Raw genomic sequence first — 21,259 nt, 5'->3', positions numbered from 1 at the left:
TTGGTTAGAGCACCGACACGGAACGTTGGAGGTCGTGGGTTCGAATCCCGCGTCATTCATAAAATTTTGTTTTTCAAATTTTATTTGTGTATTAATCATACATGATTACAATTTATGACGTTTGAGTATCTTTTCTTGGTGCTTAACTTTAGAAAGATTGTAACTAAAATAATGCTGTGATGCTGTAAATATTGATTTAAAAGAGCGGCAAAGATTTTCTTGCCTCTTCTTCTCATTAAAGCTCATACTTTCCGATGTACTACTAGTAAATGGTTAAATAAATAATTTTCATATGTATATATTTGTTAGACCTTAATGAATAAAGTGATTTTGATTTAACTGATTTAAGAAGACTTCTCAATCGGTGTTATTCGCGTGAATAAATAGTAATGATTAAAAATCGTATTCAAACATAATAGTGCGTATGAATGATAGCAATGTAAACTTTTCATTGAAATTTTAATAATGAAATAATGATAGCAACTAGAAGTAATACACAAAATATGTAAACTATTAATGTTTTTGTATTATAGTATAATTAATATTTATGGAAGAAGTGAAATTATTAAACTTACATAGAGTAAGTATAAGTCCGTCAACTCGGGACCTGACTTCGAATGACTTTTCTAAGAAGTACGGTCAGCAAAAAAAAACCCAACAAAAGCGGTTAAGATTAAGTAGGTCAGTAAAAATAGAATTTAACCTCGCACTAAATTTTTGATCAAATTTTTTTTGTAATCCTCACTTACTGAGCATAAAATCAAAAATTGTAGGCAGATCCATGTGTAGTTCTTGAAAAAAAATTTTGGCCTAGATCTCGGAAACTAAGCACTAAGGGGCAAAAGTTATTTAAACCATTATCGAAGAAAATAAAATATCTCTTCTCGACTCACGTCCCGAATTAGTTCGACCGGCTTTTACGTATTTATTTCGTCATATTTTTAATTAAGTCATAAGTTCAAACTACAGGAAGTGATATAAAACCTGTCCCAAACTGTGAAAAGTTGATCTTTTTTAATTATAATATTGATAAGTTTGGGAATTATTGTTTCATTAGTGTGAAACAATAATATTTTTTATATTCTTTATTTTTATTTTCTATTAATTTTTTTATCACCACTAGCTGACCTGACCCGGCAGACGTTGTTCTGTACATAATAAATAAAATACTGTTTTTTATGAATTTATCAATAATATTTCATAACATCAAGATTTTTTTTTGTAAAATATGCTCACTGTTGTTATAATGAAATTATTTCAGAGCAGAACTGTCAAACCATGCGTCAATAAATTCTCTCAAAGAAAATATGACCATTCAAAACAAATGTTTGAATAATGGGTCCCAAATCAAAATAAAAACTATCCTATCTCTCAAATTGGACTAAACTGCACTCCATTAAAAATCCCCATTAAAGTCCGTTCATTAGTTTAGGAGTTCACTGGAAACAAACACACAGGACACTGGATTTATATATATTAAGATGATAATTGGCACGAAAGGACTTACAGCACAAGTTGAGGCATATACCCAATAATAATTGTAGGTTTGTGGTATTTTATGTGCAAAACAGCCGCGAAGGCTTTGAATTTTTTCCTATACAAAAAATATAAATAAGAAAAAAGTTTTAAATGTAGCTGGCAGGATTAAAAAGTACCGTGGGCCTCAAAAAAGTTTCTTCCAAACATGTTGGTATTGGCTTAGAAAAAAATCACACCTATGGTGGGAGCTCCGTTATGTCTTGGACCGGCCGTTGTTGTTCGATTTTCGTTCTTTCGCTCATCCTCATTAAAAAACCCAAAAATTCTGAGCGGCAACTACAATTGCGCTCTTACGAGCTCCTTGAGACAAAAGATGTTAAGTCTAATTTCCCCAGTAATTTCACTAGCTACGGCGCCCATCACACCGTATGACAATAATACTTACACATTACTGCTTCACGGCATAAATAGGCGCCATAAAAAAAAAATAATATCTTTAATTTTTAACTTTTATCATAACGTAACGCAAAATCAAAGCAAATCAAATCAACATCACTTTATAGGTCAGGGATATGACACTTATGAATGATAAAAGTTTTCTTTTCTTTTTATATCCACCGCCTTTGAGGGTTGATCTTTAATTAGAAAAAGAATAGGCATGAAACTCTTTGGCACTCTTTTAAATCAACATTTACAGCTTCATCTTTGCACAAATCATTTCAGTTACAATATATGTAAAGTGTAGAACGTAGTCGAACAAATGTATAGAACGTGGACGCATTAGTCATCTCTTGCACTTTACCGACTCACAGGATCTTTATACTCATGTTCTAGAAGGTTCGAACATTCCTGAGCCTGTTATTGATCCAACCGATCGTAAAATTAAAAACCTACCTACCTACTAGGCTACCAGTTTATTGAATATGACGCATTTTATCTTAATTTAAACTTACCTATATCTTGATGATTCACTCTGATTATAGATTTTGGATTGCTCTGATTTAACTTTATGAAATGTATTTATATACAGATAGGGTTGATATTAACAATAAATTTAAAGTTCTGGCTCCCAATATTAAAGTTTTGGATAAGAATTCATTTCACCTTCTTGGAGCTCCATTATTTCCTGTTTCAATTCCAACGATATTAGACGATCACATTAAAAAAATTATAACGTTTCGGACATTTTACCAAGAGTTTTTACAAAGAGCAGAACCATCGATTTGTTTCTCTATTGCCAACAACTGATGAGATTAAAGCAAGAAGTTGAGAGAAAGCGGCCGGAATTGATCAATAGAAAGGGAGTTGTCTCTCATCACGATAACTATAGACTACACACATCTCTATCCACTCAGCAAATATTAAGATAGTTTGGCTTGGAGGTGTTGGTGTATCCGCTATATAGCCCCTGACCTTGTACCTACAGATTTCGATCTGCTTCTCTAGTTTCCTAGCTTCATAATGGTGCTTTACGTGAAATATATTAGAGATTTTACCTGCACACGTGTACTGGTACACAAATTGGGTGGATTAAGGTTATCCTTATTGTACAAAACTCCTTTTAAATCAATTAAGTGGGTAATCTAGAAGCCTGTAAGCAACTGAAAATTGCCGTTGGTAAATGTACAGCCTGTTTCTTGTTCACCACGGTGTCTACAGAGTAATATGTTTGCATTGGTATTTGTATCTTTGTTTACTTTACCTATTTGAACGTTATTTGGTGACAAAGTAGGCCTCTCATTGAACCAAGATATAGTCCAAGTTATCGAATGTATTTGTGGATATTCGTTGTTTTCAAAAATCACTAAGATGGCAAATGCAAGATTGCTTCATATTCAAGATAAAATGATAATTAATTATTATTATTTAAATGCAAATTACATCTATATATAATCCTATATTAATAACTTCAGTATAGTATACCTATTTTCATTTCTCTCATGGTATAACCCAAATAATGATTTAATAATAAGAAACATAAAAGTTTTAAATCAGATAATTAAATTAAATGTTTCAATACAGTAGTACAGAATCATACAGTTTTTTTTCTTTGCTGTTTTTGTGATATAAATCAATCATTTAAATACATGCCCATTGAAAACAGCTAATTATTGAGCCATATAGCAAACATTGTTATCAAATTATGACACTATTACGTTTCCATCGAATAATGCACATTTTAAATACATAGATTACAAACCTTCAGATAATTATATAAATACTAGCTGACGCTGTTGCTAGCTGTTGTACTGTAGATAATAAATAAAATACTGTTTTATAGGAATTCGCCCATAATATTTCAAAACATCAAGAATTATTTCGTAAAAATTGCTCCCTGTTGTTATAATGAAATTGGAACTGTCAAACCGTGCGTTAATAAATTATCTCATAGAAAATATGTCCATACAAAACAAATATTGAAAATAAAAATAATTATGGATCCCAAATCGAAATAAAAAGTATCCTATCTCTCAAGTTGGACTAAACTGTACTCCATGAAGTAATCCCCATTTAAATCCGTTCATTGGTTTAGGAGTCCATCGCGGACAAACAACGTATCACGTAATTTATATATATTAAGATTGCACTAGACTCGACCCAATGCGTAGTATTTTCGTGACTTTTAATAACTTATAACGGTATTAATATGAATTTTTTTATCACTTGTCGACCTTCATGAGACTGGTCATACGTTTCATTGAGCTTTGAAGTCGTCCACCTCAACAAAGATATAGTTCGGGGTTACATCAATAAATGGCATTTGAGTTTCAGGAAACAATGTAACTTTACTGTTTAGGCCTCAGTAAAAAATTTTCAAGTTATAGCTGTAAAATTATCTTGAGTCAAAATCATTGCGATAAATAATTAAATTAGAATTTTTATGTAAAGTAAAATATTTTAGAAGTAATACCAAGAAGAATATAAAACAGTAGAAGTAGTTATACCTCTTTTGGCGCATTTGGTAAAAATGATGAGAGCAAATGAGAGCAGGGTTGTCAATCGTACTCTAAAATAGAGTATTGTACTCTTTATCATCGAGGCGTACTATATAATCTATGACACTAATTAGAGTATGCTAAAATAGTCTTTATCTACACCGATGCTTTAAATCCTCTATTAAAGATTCTGAAACAGTTAGCTTATTGCCAACATTAAAATACCCAATGGTCTAATAACCATTACATCATCCAAACGAGTGTTGTAGTGTTGTACTGAATTTCATAACAACACTCCTATTTTTTTTTTCAATCCCTTCATGCTCAAAGAGTTTGAACATACTTATTGCTCGATGCGTGTTATCTGTATGAATTGCAAAAAGAGAGCATTTTCGTTTACGCGCGTTCCACACTACCAGAACGTTTCAAGTGAATTTTAATTATTGGACTATACAAAATGTAAATTACTACTAAAATAAATATTTTTTTCATTAATACTTAGTTTATTTGTATTTCATTAGTAATGGATGATATTAGGTTACTACTAGGACTAACTGTTTCAGAATCTTTTAGAGGATTCATATTATGGGTGTAGATAAAGTCTTGTATGCAACTGTTGATAATTAGTTATTAAAACACTCATGTGATACTATTATCACACTCGGCTTCGCCTCGTGAGATAAAGCCACATTCGTGTTTTAATACCCCTTATTACACAACAGTTGCATAAATAACTATTTTTACATAATGTTTACTTTACTGGTGCCAGTCATGAAATAACATGCAAACCCATAGTCATAACCATAAAAGGAGTCATACAATCCTTAAAAAAACCACACAAAATTGTTATATGTGCTGAAAAATTACAAAAATAATACCTTTTTAAATACAAAATAAATCACACTGTTTTTTGGAAGTCGGTACTCTTTATTTACGTCTTTTAAAATCAGATATACACCATTTTTTCAAAAAAGGGAGGATTCACCCAAAGAGAGGCTAATACTACTAATTAAAACATAAATTATTTAGGAATAGACAAAAACTTACTAACATAAATTTTTTATTTTTTATTCTTATTAAGTTAAGTTATGGTTACTAACAATAATTATAAGTTTTTTAATTTTTAAATTTGGATTAATTTAACTATGTAAGTAATTTAATTGGGCATAAAAAGCTTTTTTATTTTTATTTTATTTTAATCCATTTCTATTAATAATTGTAGGCTACCCTAGATGAGAATGAATTTTTACGTTGCGGTAACACATCGACATATATTGTCATCAATATCCATAACACACGAGTGTTGTATTCATGGATATAAAAATAAAATTGTACGCATCTAACCTACCTATCTACATGTAGGTACTTATTACGTAGGTGCTTACGTAAATGATAATGTATTACGAATGTTCGTGATACACTTTAGCACTGTCTATGTATTATAAGGGCTTGTTTATATTTTTTCAATGTTACGTGTATTTACATGTTTTAGGTTAAAATATTTCGGTAAGTGCTAATTTTGACTGGCAATAATTGGATTTAGTTAAACACTTTGGTCAAAATAGAGTTAAGTATACCATCGTACTCCTGAACGTTAAATCTGTCATGCAGTGAAATATATTTTAAAATGTACACGGGAACTGTTTTTTTTTTATATTTATTATTTATATGGAAGATTATTTAGAGTTGAAACTTCAAATGCCTATAACTCAAAAGTGTCTTTGTGTGGTTTGAGTCCTTCCTGCTTAACTACGTCGAATTGTATTTCAATTATTTTATAAACAATTACTGAATTTGAAAATTGAACAGTTCGTGAGTAAGTTACATTTTACTATGTGTGATTATCATTTGTTTTATATATATTGTAGCAAATTGTGTGGCCGCAGAGCCATGATTTCAACTGAAAGAAATAAAGTTGCCAGAGACTTCAATTGGCATTTTGTAATGAAGGTCTATCTTCTAGATTCTAGATTGTGTATTCAGTGATTCAGTGAACTCAGATGTGGACGTGATCATCTCTGTGACGATTTTCGTGAAGGTCGCCCGTAAACTACTGTTACCGTTATTGATATACGATACGATGGCAATGATACCATACGATTACTGATTGTAAATTGTAATTGTAAATTGGTATGAGCCACGTGAAAAAGATTTGCATGTACACCTGACCTGTTTGGAGGCTTTACACTCGATAACCAATTAGGAGACATAAGTACTTAGGTAATTCTTTGCTCTGTTATCGTGCGAGTTATATCCAAAAGCCTTAGAGCCAAATCTTTAAGCTATAAGTATAGCTAGAGTAGCTCATTTGTATGAAAAATAGTGCCAGCTGCCTTATCCGCGCACCTCTATCAGGAGTAGGTACGTAAACGTCCTTAGCCCCGATTTTACCGTTCAAGTTGATCGCGATTAGAACACTGAACTTAGCTTACGTCTGCAATCGAGTTTAAAGATTCAATTTGGATTTCACTAACACAAATTAAACGCAGTTATAGCCTAAATGCTAGTAGCCGAATTTTGAACGTTCAACATATTTATCGCATTCAAGAACTGTCACTGCCATAATTGTAATAGAAACATTGATATTTAACAAATTTTGATTTCGATGACAGTTTTAACAGGTATTTGATACATTTTATTGTATATGACATGTAAACTCAGTTTACGTCAACAGGCTCTAAAGGTAATAGTGAAAGCTCTTTGTGTTAAATCAAGATACGATTGAACTGAGTTTTATTAAACCCAGTTTGAAGTGTCATTAGTGAAATCGGGGCTTACTTGCTTAGTGCGCAATGACACATGACACATGACACATGACACAAAATGACATCTTCTGTCTTTGTCGGTCGCGTAACCGCTGAATAGGTACCTACCCAAGAAGTTCTTAATAATCTGACTTTATTTATTTTATTCGACTGAATTTTATTAGACTTTATGATTACGTCGGAAAATATTATTGTTCAATGAAAAACGCTAATGACTATATTTTATAAAACATAACCTACTGTTATAATAATTACAGACCCGGCCTTGTACATTTGATCTATTATATCTTGTAGGTCTTTACCACGATAATTACCTTATTTCAACATAGAATAGAATGATTTCATACGGATTTGAATTTTATTCCTTAAACTTTTAATTTAGCCCTTATTTGTTAGTTATTACGATTTGCAACTTTCTACAACGCGAAGTTATTACAACGAACGAGATTAACTAATCTATACCCAAATAAACGAGTTATTTTATAATAAGTTCAGCTTATCTCCAAGAACCCTTTGTAATTCCACGATTCGAGATCACTCCTCTAACTGCCACAGCTTGTGTTGGCATACTCGTTGGCGATAAATCGAGCGACGTTCAGTTCCGTAGTCATTTGAAATGGAAGGTCGGAAGGCTAAAAAGGGACCTGAAACTATATAAGGCGTAAATTCGGCCTCACATGGAGTACTGTTCTGACCTCTGGGTGGTCGCTCCCCGACGAGCAGCTCGAATCATCGACGATCAAGTCATCTCCGATTGGCTTTATTCTTTGGTATTGGGTACAGATGTGGGGCTCTCCTGTATCTTCTACCACATATGTCACGGAGACAGCTCTTAGGAGTTGGTGAAGTTGATTCCAGAAGCCGCCACCGCCTAAATGCGAATTTCCACCTGCATCATGTTATCGTCTGACATTCTACAGTCGCATGTTCTACCAGAAACTTATTGCCATGCACAGACACTCTGTGGAACGAATTACGAGACTTAGAGGCTTTTAAGCATGCAGCATTCTTCCACCTTGACGGCCCGCAATGTATCTCTTGACACCTGGTTTCGCGGATCTCCAAGGGCAGTAGTTGCCTTACCACTTCCTAAGTTCTTGCCCTTTTGCCCGTTCATAACAAATCAAATTTGCATAATTACAAACGTTATGGACGTATTTTTCATTACCTTGACATACTAACTAAAATAAAAATGTAAGTTTTACGCAAAAATCTGATGTAAAAACACAGTTACAGTGACACGCGTTTTAACCCCTTGAAAGCGTTTTATTTAAATAATAAAATAGTTAAACAAACTAAAAAACTTTTGGGTCAAAAGATAATGGTTGGAATTTAAAATGACACCAATCCCTGCCTTATATATTCCTGCTGACGATAGATGAAAAAATTGTATAAATTAAATAATCTTATTTTGCAAATTGAAAAATGGAATAATGCCATCAAATTAATGTATTGGCATCGGTCCTCGATAAATCTACGTTTGAACAAAATCTGGCCGTTAAAAGTGGGTTACAGACAAACATACATACAGGTTAAGCTAATAAAAAGCGTTTAAAAATGGAGATAAAATATCAAATTGCAAACTTTTTTTTCGACGAATTTCTTATGACTTTCTGTTAACAAAATTTCTTTTGTGATATTATATAATTATAAAATACCTATATAATAAAGTGATATTTTAAATTATGATATTAAATATAGTATCATACTATTCATATTATAGTGTAGATTTCAGTAGATTGTATCAATAACGTAACCCAGGGGAATTAATCAAAGCCTTATTGTAAAACTCCGAGATTAGCATGACAAGAATCCTTAAACAATTTTAAGCCTCTGTTACATAAGCAACTTGTCTATTTTTTAATAATGCAATTAATATAATGCTATATTCGAAAACTGTATACAATGTTATTTCAAACAATAATATTAATTTCTTTTAATCTGACAAAAAATTTCATTTTCCGACTAACAGTTCTATGAGAACAATACACAGCACTAAGTCAAAAGTCATAGCTCACGTAAACCTTACACACACAAAAGAAATAATGTATTAGCAGTGATCACAATGTAATACTCAATCAAATGTTATTCAAAACCAACATTAATAATTCAGTTTTGCAAGGCAGCACCCGTACTCACGATGTTTTACAAATATTTTGTGGTTTTGTTTCTCATCGGATTATCATACGGCCAGCCACTTTACTTAAATGGTATGTATTTTAAGTATATTTTTTCATTTATTCTCATTAAAATATAAATGCCATTTAAGGCAATTTTTTATCATAACAGCTTGCCTATCGTATCCTTAATAACACTTTTTATTAATATTCCGTAACTATTATTAATTAGGTATACTTATACATTACTAGCTGCTCTCCGCGACTCGTCCGTAACCGTAACCAGTATAACCAAATTTGTTCCAATGCTGCCGCGTTTATAAGAAATGTTTTCGTTTGAAAATAAAAATGTAGAAATGTTTGTTTGCTACGATAATATATTTTCATTTTTCAAGTTAATATAAAGCCTATGACACTAACAAATAATGTGGTTTTCTATTGGTAAGAGAATTTTCAAAATTGTTTCAGTAGATTCAAATATTTTTATTCAAAAGGGTTTTAGGATTTAAAATCACTTATTGGACGTCAAATACTGCCACTACAATATTAACAAAATCACTAAACACGTTTCGAACTGAGCATGAATATTTTATGATAAGGAACTAAGAAAGTAATAATATTTAAATAATGTTTATATTTTAAATACGGGTTATATGATAGGCACGTCATGAATGTTAAATTTAATGGATTTTGAAACGCTACACCAATAAAATGATCATAACTTATATAGCATAGATAGCACCTACTATTGTTTTATAGCTGTTTATATTCAAACATTACGATGGTGTTGTACTTAAATGTGTCAGTTTTTTACCAGAAATATATCGTTGGTTAAATACATTAATGGAATGTTTCCAATAGACAATTTGTTAGTTCTTACAGTGATAACACTCTCTTCTGGGATTAATTACACAAATTAAATTTAAAAACAAAATTTATGAACGATGCGAGACTCGAACCCGCGACCAACCGTTCGAGTGACGTAAAGTTCATAAATCTTGAAATGTCGTTATTCAACTCCCAGGTTGTGGCTTCATCTACAGAATCTACTTTACAGTTGATAACCTGCTCAACCCCAATATTTGCATATAAGAAATTGACTTGAGATGTGACTCTTTCAAATCTAATCAATTTGTTTTTGTCTTCTTAGTTTTATTCCTGCTCATGGTCCCAGTGTATCTAGGGTCGGACTCCTCCTAAAGCCGCGCCAAGATACGCGATCCTGGACTGTCGGAGGTTGGTTAAATTCTGTGGTTAGATTCATCGTCTCCAGCTCCGCATTGTATCACCACATGGCTAGTGGTTCCCTTGGTGTATTAAGAGTTGTTCATCTCAGAGTTTCTACTCCATATACCTATCCGTTAGTAGTGCATGACCTTGACCTTGACCGAACCTATAATATATTTATTTCTGTGGTACAAAAGTGGGGCCCTTCCAGCCCGGCCAGCCCTTCTCAGCATGTTCATTTCAGATGCATGTAATTATTGGTCGTGCGTCTTTCTCATGTCCCAGAAATCTGATCCGTATGTAAAGCTTTTGATTGCAATAGTTGTGGACTTCTTGTGTGATGTGATCTTCAAATGTACGTGTACCAGTGGGAGGCTCATTTGCACAGGATGCCGGCTAGATTGTGGGTACCAAACGGCGCCTCTTTCTACCGTGAAGCAGCATTGTGTAAGCATAACTGTGTTTCGGACTCAGGGGCGCCGTAGCTACTGAATTTCTGGCCAAATGAGACCTAACATCTTATGTCTCAAGGTATCGAGCGCAGTTGTAGTGCCGCTCAGAATTTTTGGGGTTTTTCATGAATCCTGAGCGGCACTGCATTATAATGGACAGGACGTATCAATTACAATCAGCTGAACGTCCTGCTCGTCTCGTCCCTTATTTTCATTAAAAAAACGTTATTCTACATACTAAAATTAATAACGTGTACGTAAGTGTGTCTATTACGTATATATACCCCTATATATGTATCTATATTACGGATTCAACCATATTACTGCTACCAATCGTCGATAAGTTCCAAGACTCAGGCTGAGATGAAGAACCGCGAACTTGACTTTTGTATTCGGATGTCTTAGCTTAAGCTGAGTATAATTTCAGCTGTCAAATATTATATCTTTAAGCGAGCAATTCTTGTATATATAATACTAGCTGACCCAGCAAACGTTGTATTGCCGATATTAAAATCGCAATACAAAAGTAACTGTTGATCGCAGATGGGAGAAAATTTTAAGTTGTATGTATTTTTTAATGCTGACACATAATCAAATTTAAAAAAAAAATAAAAAAAATAATTTCGTGTGGACCACCATAACATTTAGGGGGATTAAAAATACATGTTGTTCGATTCTCAGACCTACCCAATATGCACTCAAAATTTTATGAGAATCGGTCAAGCTGTTTCGGAGGAGTTCAATGTCCAACACCATGATACGAGAATTTTAATATAAGATATAATCTGAATCTCGGAAACGGCTCGAACGATTTTCAAATTTAGTATACAGGGGATTTCGGGGTCGATAAATCGATCTAGCTAGGTTTGTAAATGTAGTTTTATCCGTGTTCTAATGAGAAACCGCTACAATAACATTAGAATACAAAGGTATATTTTGTCAGTATATACAAGAATATAATAGCTCAGATGGGACATTGGGTGATCCGGAAAGCAGAAGACCCCGGTTCGAATCCAGATGTTTATATTAGTTTTTTTTTGTTCAAGTTTTGTACATTCTTAAATATCGCTCGTCCGGATATTGGCTATAAAAATGAAAAAAAGATATGGTGTCGTGGGACACCAGGTAGGAACGAAGTTCCTTCGGCTAATGTAGAATCGACACAATTTGTAAAAAAAAATCGTGTTCAATTTTATGTAGGTTTTCTTAATTTTTCTCTTAAATTTTGCAGATTAGTTTTTATTTAACTACACGAAAGTATTAAGGAAATTCAGTATTTTAGGAAATAATAAATAACGTAAAATAAAAATAAATCGTAATCCAAATTATCAATTAAAATAGCAAAATATATCTCTTTATTTTTGTTTGACAACATAAAATTACATAGAAATAGAAACGACTGTCGCGCCTGCGCACGTCTCATTTAACGGTTTTATTCCACGGATTTTTTCTTACGGTTTTACTATCACATTTTTTTCAGTTCGGTCGCGCAGCAAAATCCATATCCCCTCCAAGCCTGCCGTAAGGAACTTCGTTCCAATAAAATATTACGCTAAACGTAAACACTCAGCTATGTTTAACGTAACTAAAGTCTGAACGAAGTCTAAGTATTCTTTATAGATGAGATCTATAGAGCTAATATAAAGATTATCTCTGACCACAGACAGACATGGATCCAAATAGATGCCGCGATTGTTTGTACTTCGCGTGTCAAAAAGACGACAAAAAGAGGAGCAATGCTCTTTCTTTGACACTTTAATTTTATTTTTTATTATGAATTATAATAATAATAAATAAATAATTAATAATATTGACTCACTTTTTACACAAATTATCTTGCCCCAAATTAAGCATAGATTATAGCCTGTGTTATGGGTTGCAAGACAACGATATATTTAATACAATATACTTACTTAAGCATAATTAAATACATATAAACATACATAAATACATTTAAACATCCATGACTCGGAAACAAACATCCATATTCATCATATAAATGCTTGCACCTACCGGGATTCGAACCCGGGACCTCTAGCTTAGTAGGTACAAAAAAAAGGGCACGCTTGGTTTTCATACAGACGCAGGGATTTTCGTTATCTACTTGGATCTATGTCTGTGTCTCTGACAGTAAATCTCTACTTAAACCGCTACAAAACAACACCATTACATCTTCTGTTCTATTGGAATGAACAGAACGCACTCATATTCATTGCAAATACGAAAAGAGTAACCCTGCAGTTGTCAATGGGTATAGACATATTCACTGGGAAATTATGCTGTAGATAAACTGGCCAAAAGGAAAAACTGTAGTATATGGCACGGCATCACTCCTACATGCCTCAAGCCTAAAAATGGAGAAACAATGCACTAAATAGTAATTTTCATTATTATAACAATAGAAATAAGGGATTGCTTGTAACTTATTCTAGTTGGCTTCATCTTAATACATAATAGCTTTAAGGGTTAATGTATACAATTTTCCCAGCATGTTTCCCAGCTCTGTCGTAAGTCTTACTACTATGTGATCGGGCAGCTTGGGACAAATTATGATTATATAATAGCAATAACAATGACACTACAATATTGTATATTTTATTAAAGACTGCAACAAAAGGATGCTGGGAGATTTTCTTGTGCTGCTTCTTCTCAACCAGAGCGTTCTCGTTTATTTGAATTTAAAAAATATAAAAAGAATTCTAAAGGAATCAATTTTGAGAAAGTAAATGCCTTTTAATGAAGGACGGAAGGCAAACAAAGAGAGAGGTGATGGCTGATCCATGAGTCATGCTCGTGAACGGGCACTACTTTTGGTCCTGTGATCATCCCGTTACCAGAAACTCAGCTTCATTTTGTTAAAATTAAAGTATCTTATATATATCTAATAGTTATATGAACTACTTTACAATAAAACAGGCACTCTTGATTTATTCGAGTACTTTTAGTATTCAAAGTTGTAAAAGGGATTTGATGCAACAAATTAAAATAAATATTATTTACTAATGTAAATGCACTTGTTTGGTTATTAATTCGATCTTAATATGTTTTATTTTTACTCATTTTGACAAAAAAAGGTAACTTCAATTGATTAATTCAAATGATATTATTGATTCCTACATATCTTTATATATAAAAATTTCGTGCTACTTTGTGTGTCCGCAATGAATTCCTAAACTACTGAATCGATTTTTATCAAATTCTGCAAAATGTGTGCAGTTTAAAACAACTTGAGAGATAGAATGGTTTTTATTATGATTCGTTCGAGCCTTAATATTTTTTAATTTCAAACTTTATTTCTGTATGAATAATTCTATGAGATAACATTTAGACACAGTTTGATAGTTCTGCTGTGACATTATTTCATTGAAAGAACAGGGTAAACGAAATAATCATTATCATTTAAAAAAAAATTTGAGTGTCACTTCTAAGCATGGTTTTATTTATTTTTTCTATTTTTGTGTGAAAGTTTCAACAGTAGGTATATAAAGTTTTTATACTTTTGGAAAAAAGTGGCTGTGACATACGGACGGGCAGACAGACCGTTTATTGCCATTTGGCTACGGAATCCTAAAAAGATTTTAAAGTTTCATATGAAATATTGTATGCATATAATATGCTAATTGTATGGGTTAAGTGAAGCGCACCGGTCACCGGCTAGAACAAATTATAAATAGTTACAAATAATAAAATAGAAAACAATATTATCTGTGGCCTGAAATGACTTGCAATTCGGCTGCAATTCTTCGTGGCATGCTTCGAACGAGGTTTTTATGAGTTCTTGGGGAATACGCGAATTCGGCTGTCATTTTAAGCTCTCGTATGTTCTGTGAGCGTTACACGTCGATTTAGAAAGTCCTATAGATGATCAATGAGATTGAGGTCGGGACTTTGTACCGGCCAATCTAAACGGAGAATCCCATGCACATAAGTCAGCGCCCGCTGTACGTGAGGAATTAGGAGTTCCGTGATGTACCGTTGTGCATTTAGAGAGCAATATTGCACGAAAACTATCTCTGTACGATCTCTGTACGATCAGAAGTTATGCCAGCCCAAAACATTACAGAGCCACCACTATACGGCGTGACTTCTTAAAAGCATACCTCTGTATAACGCTCTCCTAATCTTCCTAGCAATTTTCCGGAGTTGGTCCTTACCAAATAAAGAGATTTGGCTTCATCAGAACACAACACCTTGCTCCATTCTACATTTATCACAATATTGTACAGAAAAAATATTTGCAAATGGGTTTATATATCTTGATAATCGTCTATGTAATGCTCGCTTTCTGTATTTGTGTTTGGATTGATGCATCTTCTACACGCAATAGATCTTTGTTTTTTATAATAATAAATTAATATTTCTTCATTAGAGCGAGCTACTGATATAAAATATTACGTTAACAAAGTTTAATTATTATACTCATAAATTGAGGGCAAAATGCTTCTTATTAAACCTTCGACCAAAAATATAATATATTAAAACTACAGGTCAAAAAACGGACAAATATACGAATAACCAATAAGTGTGGTCGAGTTTGAATTTGGTAAAAATGATACTTCAAGAACAAAAAAGGAGTTATATATTATTTTAATAAATAATAGTGAATAAGCCAAAAACTAACCGTATTCTTTTATCGATTCGTAATGAATCCAATGAGATGTCTTAAATTGTATAAAAGCAGTTCTAGAAATAGTACTCACTCATATAATATTATGTATGTTATATGAGTGAGATGTACCCGATATTTCAAAGCAGTCCTGCCGTAATCATAATGTAACAAGGTCAAAATATCGGCTACCTACCCATTTTTTTTGATAAGTGATACAGCGAATGGCCCGCTACGCAAAACAGAAGCACTAATGTTGAGTCCTTACCGTAAGCTAGCAATTTGCTCGCGTATAGACACACACAGTGTGCAAGAGGGAAGAGCATCTCTATTGGATCAGCATCGTCCGACTTCTGTAGAGAACGGTCGTGCGTATTGTTCCAACGCGCCCGTGCGCTTCCGGGTATAACGCTGATGCTGCAATTACACAGCGCAGCACGTTCGTCGCGATGACCCAGATACTGCGAGTTTTCTACATAAGTAAATTATAATTCAATGTAAACAATGCGGTCACATTATAGCTGCTTCAAGTTCTATTAAACATGGAACAACAACCGAACATTTATTGTTTAAATCTTATGCAGATGAAAAGGCAAGGAGATAAGAACTGCAAATTCTGGTAAATATCCTAAATGGCCTATTAGAAAACTAGAGAATAAACTTAAAATGGTTCAGGAGCAGAGGAACATTGCAGAAAAGCAAGTCTCTAATGCTTATCAGGCACCATTCACTATGGAACTGATGAAGATAAGCTAGCGAAAGAAACACAGTGGGTTCGTCAAAAAATCCGGAAGAAGAGAAAGTTGAATAACTCACTATCCCCACCCTTGCAACAAGGTTCAAAGACTAACGAACCAGATAGGGAAAGCCAATTGTAAAAAAAAGTACCCTTGCCCCACCAATTATTGTGGAAAATATCAAGATCTTTTTTCTCTCTACAAATAAAAATAAAAACTTATCAACAATAAAAATGATGAGCGGGCACCGTGTTAAAATAAACACCAGGATGCCTCAAATATCAGATAAATAGAGTAACTGTCTTTGGCACTCACATAGAAAGTAAGCAAGACACACCAATAAGAGTAAGAGCAAAAAATCTTCACTCCTCTTGTTTGCCAGAAAGTATTTTGGAAGACATAACTGCTAAAGGTTTAAAAATCATGGAGGTATTAAATAAGCGAAGCTGGAGGAATAAGACCTCTTAATATGTGCATACTTTCTTTCAAAATGGGGAAGATGTTACCCAAATCTATAATATAAAAATCATATTTGGCTGAAAAGTAGAAATACATCCACTTATAAACTCCCGGCACACTATATAAAAAGGGTCAGGTTTATTTACATATATAGGCCACACACAAAACTATTGTTAAGAACCAAGATGTATTCATGTATGAAATCGCACTGGTCAGCACCTAAAGAAAGACTGTCAAAAACCACCGGAGAAAAGGCCGAAATGTATCCAGTGCGGTGAACCGCATCCTGCCAGTTACAGAGGTTGTATAATAGCCAAAGAGTTACAAAAGAAGAAATTTAAAAAGAAATCTCTTATCTCAACTATATCGCAAAATTTTAATAAGAAAACTATCTTATGTGTCTAAAAACTTAAACTTTGATGAAGTGACAAAAGGAACTCATGCTGAGAAGCTAAACCTAAGCAGATCAGCTCTCATATTGATGAATAAATCGATAAAATCCAGGAGCTTCTATCCACTTTTGATGAAAGGCTGAAAAAAATAGAAAGTAGTAATAAGACAGCTACCGAAAACCAGCGTCAATGATGAATTTGCTAAAAATCATGGCATGGCATGCAATCGGACTTTTACAGCATCAAAATGAGCTACAAGTAGTCTTCATTAGAGATTATATTGACGTGTGTCTGTAATTAATTCTGAGTCACATTTCACAAGATAATCCTATATTAACGTCAAAGGTAACAAAGCCTACAATTAACTACAAACTACAACTACAAAGTCTAAAGTTACACCACGAGAAGAGAGTAGCGTTATAATTAAAGAAAGCATTCAACACCATGAAATTTAAAAGACATAAATTAAGACCACGTAGAACATTCGTCGAACAAAATGGGGACGTTTTGAGAAAAGGAACGGTCCAAAGCACCCTCAATCAGCAAGCATGTATAAAGAGAGTAATGAATAAATATAATAATAATAATTACTTTTATTTCTCACCAACAACCAAAATTACAATATAGCGAAAACTTAAAAATACAGCGGATACATAAGTTTAGGTTGTGGATCGCTGGTGCCTGTGGTAGGTAATAAAATACCTGTATTACTGGTCACCAGGATTCCACTTTTACACAGTGACTAAAAAGCTTGAAATTCCAAAGGATAGAGGTAAATGTGTGTGCGTGTGTGCGTATGTGTGTGTGTATGTGTGTGTGTGTGTGTGTGAGAGAGAGAGAGGGTGTATGTGCAAACATGCGTACGATAGGGTGTTCTCGGTTTATAGGTGTGCTAACTATCCAAGACCTCTCAAGTTGACCGACATTTGTACATGTTTAGACCATACAAACATAATACCTTGTGTAGCTTATTATTAAGGTACGGTCTCAGAAACAGAAAGAATCTGCGGCTAAATGATGTCCTTACCTTCGTAGATACTGCCACAAGATGATTGCGGCGAGTAGACTCTGGCCTAAACTCTGTTAAAGGTTGCTGTTTGATAACAATCGCCAATATGAAGAGTTGCCTGACTGTCAGAACTTGGCAGTATTCATAAAGTTCTGTTGTGGGATACAGGCGAGGCTTAAAACAACATACCTTCAAGACAGCCCTCTGTGCACGCTCCACCAAGAGAAAGTGAGATTTTGCAGCACCACCCCATGTCGTAATGCAATAATTCAAAATAGTTTGGCATATCGCTAGATATACCATTTTCATAATGTTAGGATCGGCAGAGTGACGTAATCGCCGGAAAATATAAATAAGCTTACGTACTCGGCCTGACAAGTATTCTACATGGGGCTTGAAAGTCAAGTTTTGGTCAAGAACTACCCCCGGATATTTGAAAGATGTTACTTTTTCAATGCAGCGAATACCAGCTGAAATTTTACCGTCATTTGGTAAAACAGTGATTTGTAAGGAGTCTTCGTCTTTATGGTTGCGCATAGAGAAATGGACCATTTTAGTTTTAGCTAGGTTTAAGGTCAGCCGGTTTTCTTTAAGCCATTTATTTGCTGCGTTAAATCCATCTTGAGCAACACTTTACGTCCCGGACAGCGTTCCGGAAGAAAATACCAATGCTGTATCATCTGCGTAAGAAAATATTTTTCCATTATATAATTTAAGATTGCGTCGTTTACGTATACTAAGAACAAGCTTGGGCCAAGAATGCTCCCCTGAGGAACGCCATATTCAATGGTAGTTTCTAAACTTGTATAAGGGCCAATCTTAACACATTGGGATCGACCAGTTAGATAGCTTTGAAACAGGGATAATTGGTTTCCTGTTATACCTAACGAGTCCAGTTTGGATAACAATATCGAGATCGAAACCGTGTCGAACGCTTTCGCAAGGTCCAGAAAAAGTGCTACACATTTCTGTTTATCGTCAAGTTTTCTGACTATGTGATCCACTAAATTATGTACAGCATCAGCAGTGGAGCAATTCTTCCTAAAGCCATATTGGTTTGCAGACAGGAGATTATGTGACTCTAGGTACTTAGTGAGTCTAATATTAATAATTTTTTCCAGTACCTTAGACATCGCGGGCAATACAGATATTGGTCTGTAATTTATAATTAGACTTCGATCACCTGATTTGAAGATAGGGTGGATAATAGCCCTTTTGAAGGCCGAAGGAAATATTCCCGTTTTCAGGCTCATATTACATATATATGTAAGAGGCGGAATTATGATTATCTTGTGCTTCTTCAAGAACCCAGTAGAGATTCCGTCCCAGCCCATAGCACTATTGTTTTTTAATGATGTGACTACGCGCTCGACTTCGGATTCGTCGGTGCTGAACAGGACAAAAGAGTTGGGGCATAGAATGGACGTGTGGGATCTCGCAGCAAAAGCACTATTGTGTATTTTATCTACAAGCTGCCTACCAATATTTCCATAGTAAGAGTTTACCTCATCAACGCTAAGCTGTCTATTCTCCTTTAGGCACAATAGGTTTTCAGCCGGGGACTTCGTTTTACCGGAGTTGGTAATTGATTGTATAGTCTTCCATACTTGCTTGGAATTGTTGCCGGCTTTTTGAAATCCAAGTTTTTCAAATGCAATTCTGTTTTTTCGTAATAGGTTAATGCAAAAGTTACGATATCGCTTATAAGTAACTCTCAGTGTTTCGTTTGCTGGTTCTTTCCTCACACGTTTGTAAAGTTTGTCTCTATGACGCATACACCTCAGTAAACCTGGAGTAATCCAGGGTTTGATAGGTCTTTGTCTTCGAGACAATTTGATAGTTTTACTGTTAGCAGAGATAGCGTGGGGAATAGGGTCATATATGTGTTTTAGCGCGATAATAGGATCATCAGAGGTATATACAGACTCAAAGGTTATGCCGATTAGATCCTCAGTCAGCTTATCTTCGTCAAACTTTATTATTGAGGTTCGATAATGTGATATTTTCTTTTTCAAAGATATCGCAGCTACAATAGCAAAATGATCAGTGACGGTCGACTCGACAACTAGTATTTTAATAAGTAGATGACTCTTCAGGTTGAGATGATCGAGGCAAGTTCGATCATGAGTTGGAAAATTATGACCAAGAAAAAGACCATGGTGGGCCAGTACTTCCATATAGTCAATCGAGTGGACATTTGACTGCTCATTTGAAATATCAATATTAATGTCACCCGCAAGAATTATACTACTGTATGCCTTCAGCTGCTGTAATAGGGAGTCCAGTGATTGTATAAATCTGGAGGGGTCTCTGAATGCGAATGGTCTATAGACGGCAACTATAGCTATGTCAGTACCCAAAGTAATGTAGAGGTAAAGCGTGAGGTGTGTAAGGATAAAAGCAAGTAGCATTCTATTGTCACTGCCTACCCCGACGGGAAAAAGGGGTTAGTAGGTATGTGTGTATGTGTAAGTCATAAACCGTCACGTATGGAATTAGCTCGTTTTTTTTAACCGACTTCAAAAAGGAGGAGGTTATCAATTCAATCGGTATTTTTTTTAATGTATGTGATTTATTATTTGTGTGAGGTATGATTTATGATCCGATTTACGTAATTTTTTTACGTAATTTGTTACGTAACTTTAGTTCAATGCAGAATAGATGCCATTTGGTCCCATAAAATTTTTACATAGTTTGGCACCGACTTAAAACCTATCAATAGGTAGCACATACAAATAATAGCATTTTATTAATATTAAAGGTAAAGGTGTATTAAATTAAATTTTTTAGTTATTTGATACTTTTCAGTTTTTGAAGTCGGTTTTATAAAACGTAGTTTTTTTTTATTGATTATTAAACTAGGTAACCGCTAACCAAAATTAGTCACCAATTATCGTACTGTCAGGCCATCTACATGCCAGTATATTCTGTCTATGGTCCAGGGTCCTAACTCAGAACAATTTAACCTAAGGCAATCCTTTCACATCGAGTGCATTTCGACACCAGAGGTGTGCGGCCGCGCCGGTCAGATCTAAAACAACGGTTATTAGCGGAGCAGAACCCCACAAAATATGCATAAG

General features: G+C 34.1%; 1 protein-coding gene across 2 annotated transcripts in view; it reads left to right on the top strand.

The window, feature by feature from the left end:
* The window catches only part of LOC126967700 (nose resistant to fluoxetine protein 6-like), a 52,016-nt gene that overhangs the window by 885 nt on the left and 29,872 nt on the right, over positions 1 to 21,259 (top strand). Inside the window, exon 1 of one of the 2 annotated variants that reach the window (XM_050812302.1) lies at positions 9,303 to 9,390. The exons of the other annotated variant lie outside the window; for it this stretch is intronic. Coding sequence (XP_050668259.1) covers positions 9,321 to 9,390 — 70 coding nt within the window. The 5' untranslated portion in view covers positions 9,303 to 9,320. Of the gene's footprint in view, positions 1 to 9,302; positions 9,391 to 21,259 lie in introns of those variants that run through there. 2 annotated transcript variants of the gene reach the window in all.

Source organism: Leptidea sinapis, chromosome 13 (assembly GCF_905404315.1).
Source record: "Leptidea sinapis chromosome 13, ilLepSina1.1, whole genome shotgun sequence".
NCBI classification, from domain to species: Eukaryota; Metazoa; Arthropoda; class Insecta; order Lepidoptera; family Pieridae; genus Leptidea; species Leptidea sinapis.
This window is presented reverse-complemented; position numbering and strand designations above follow the sequence as displayed.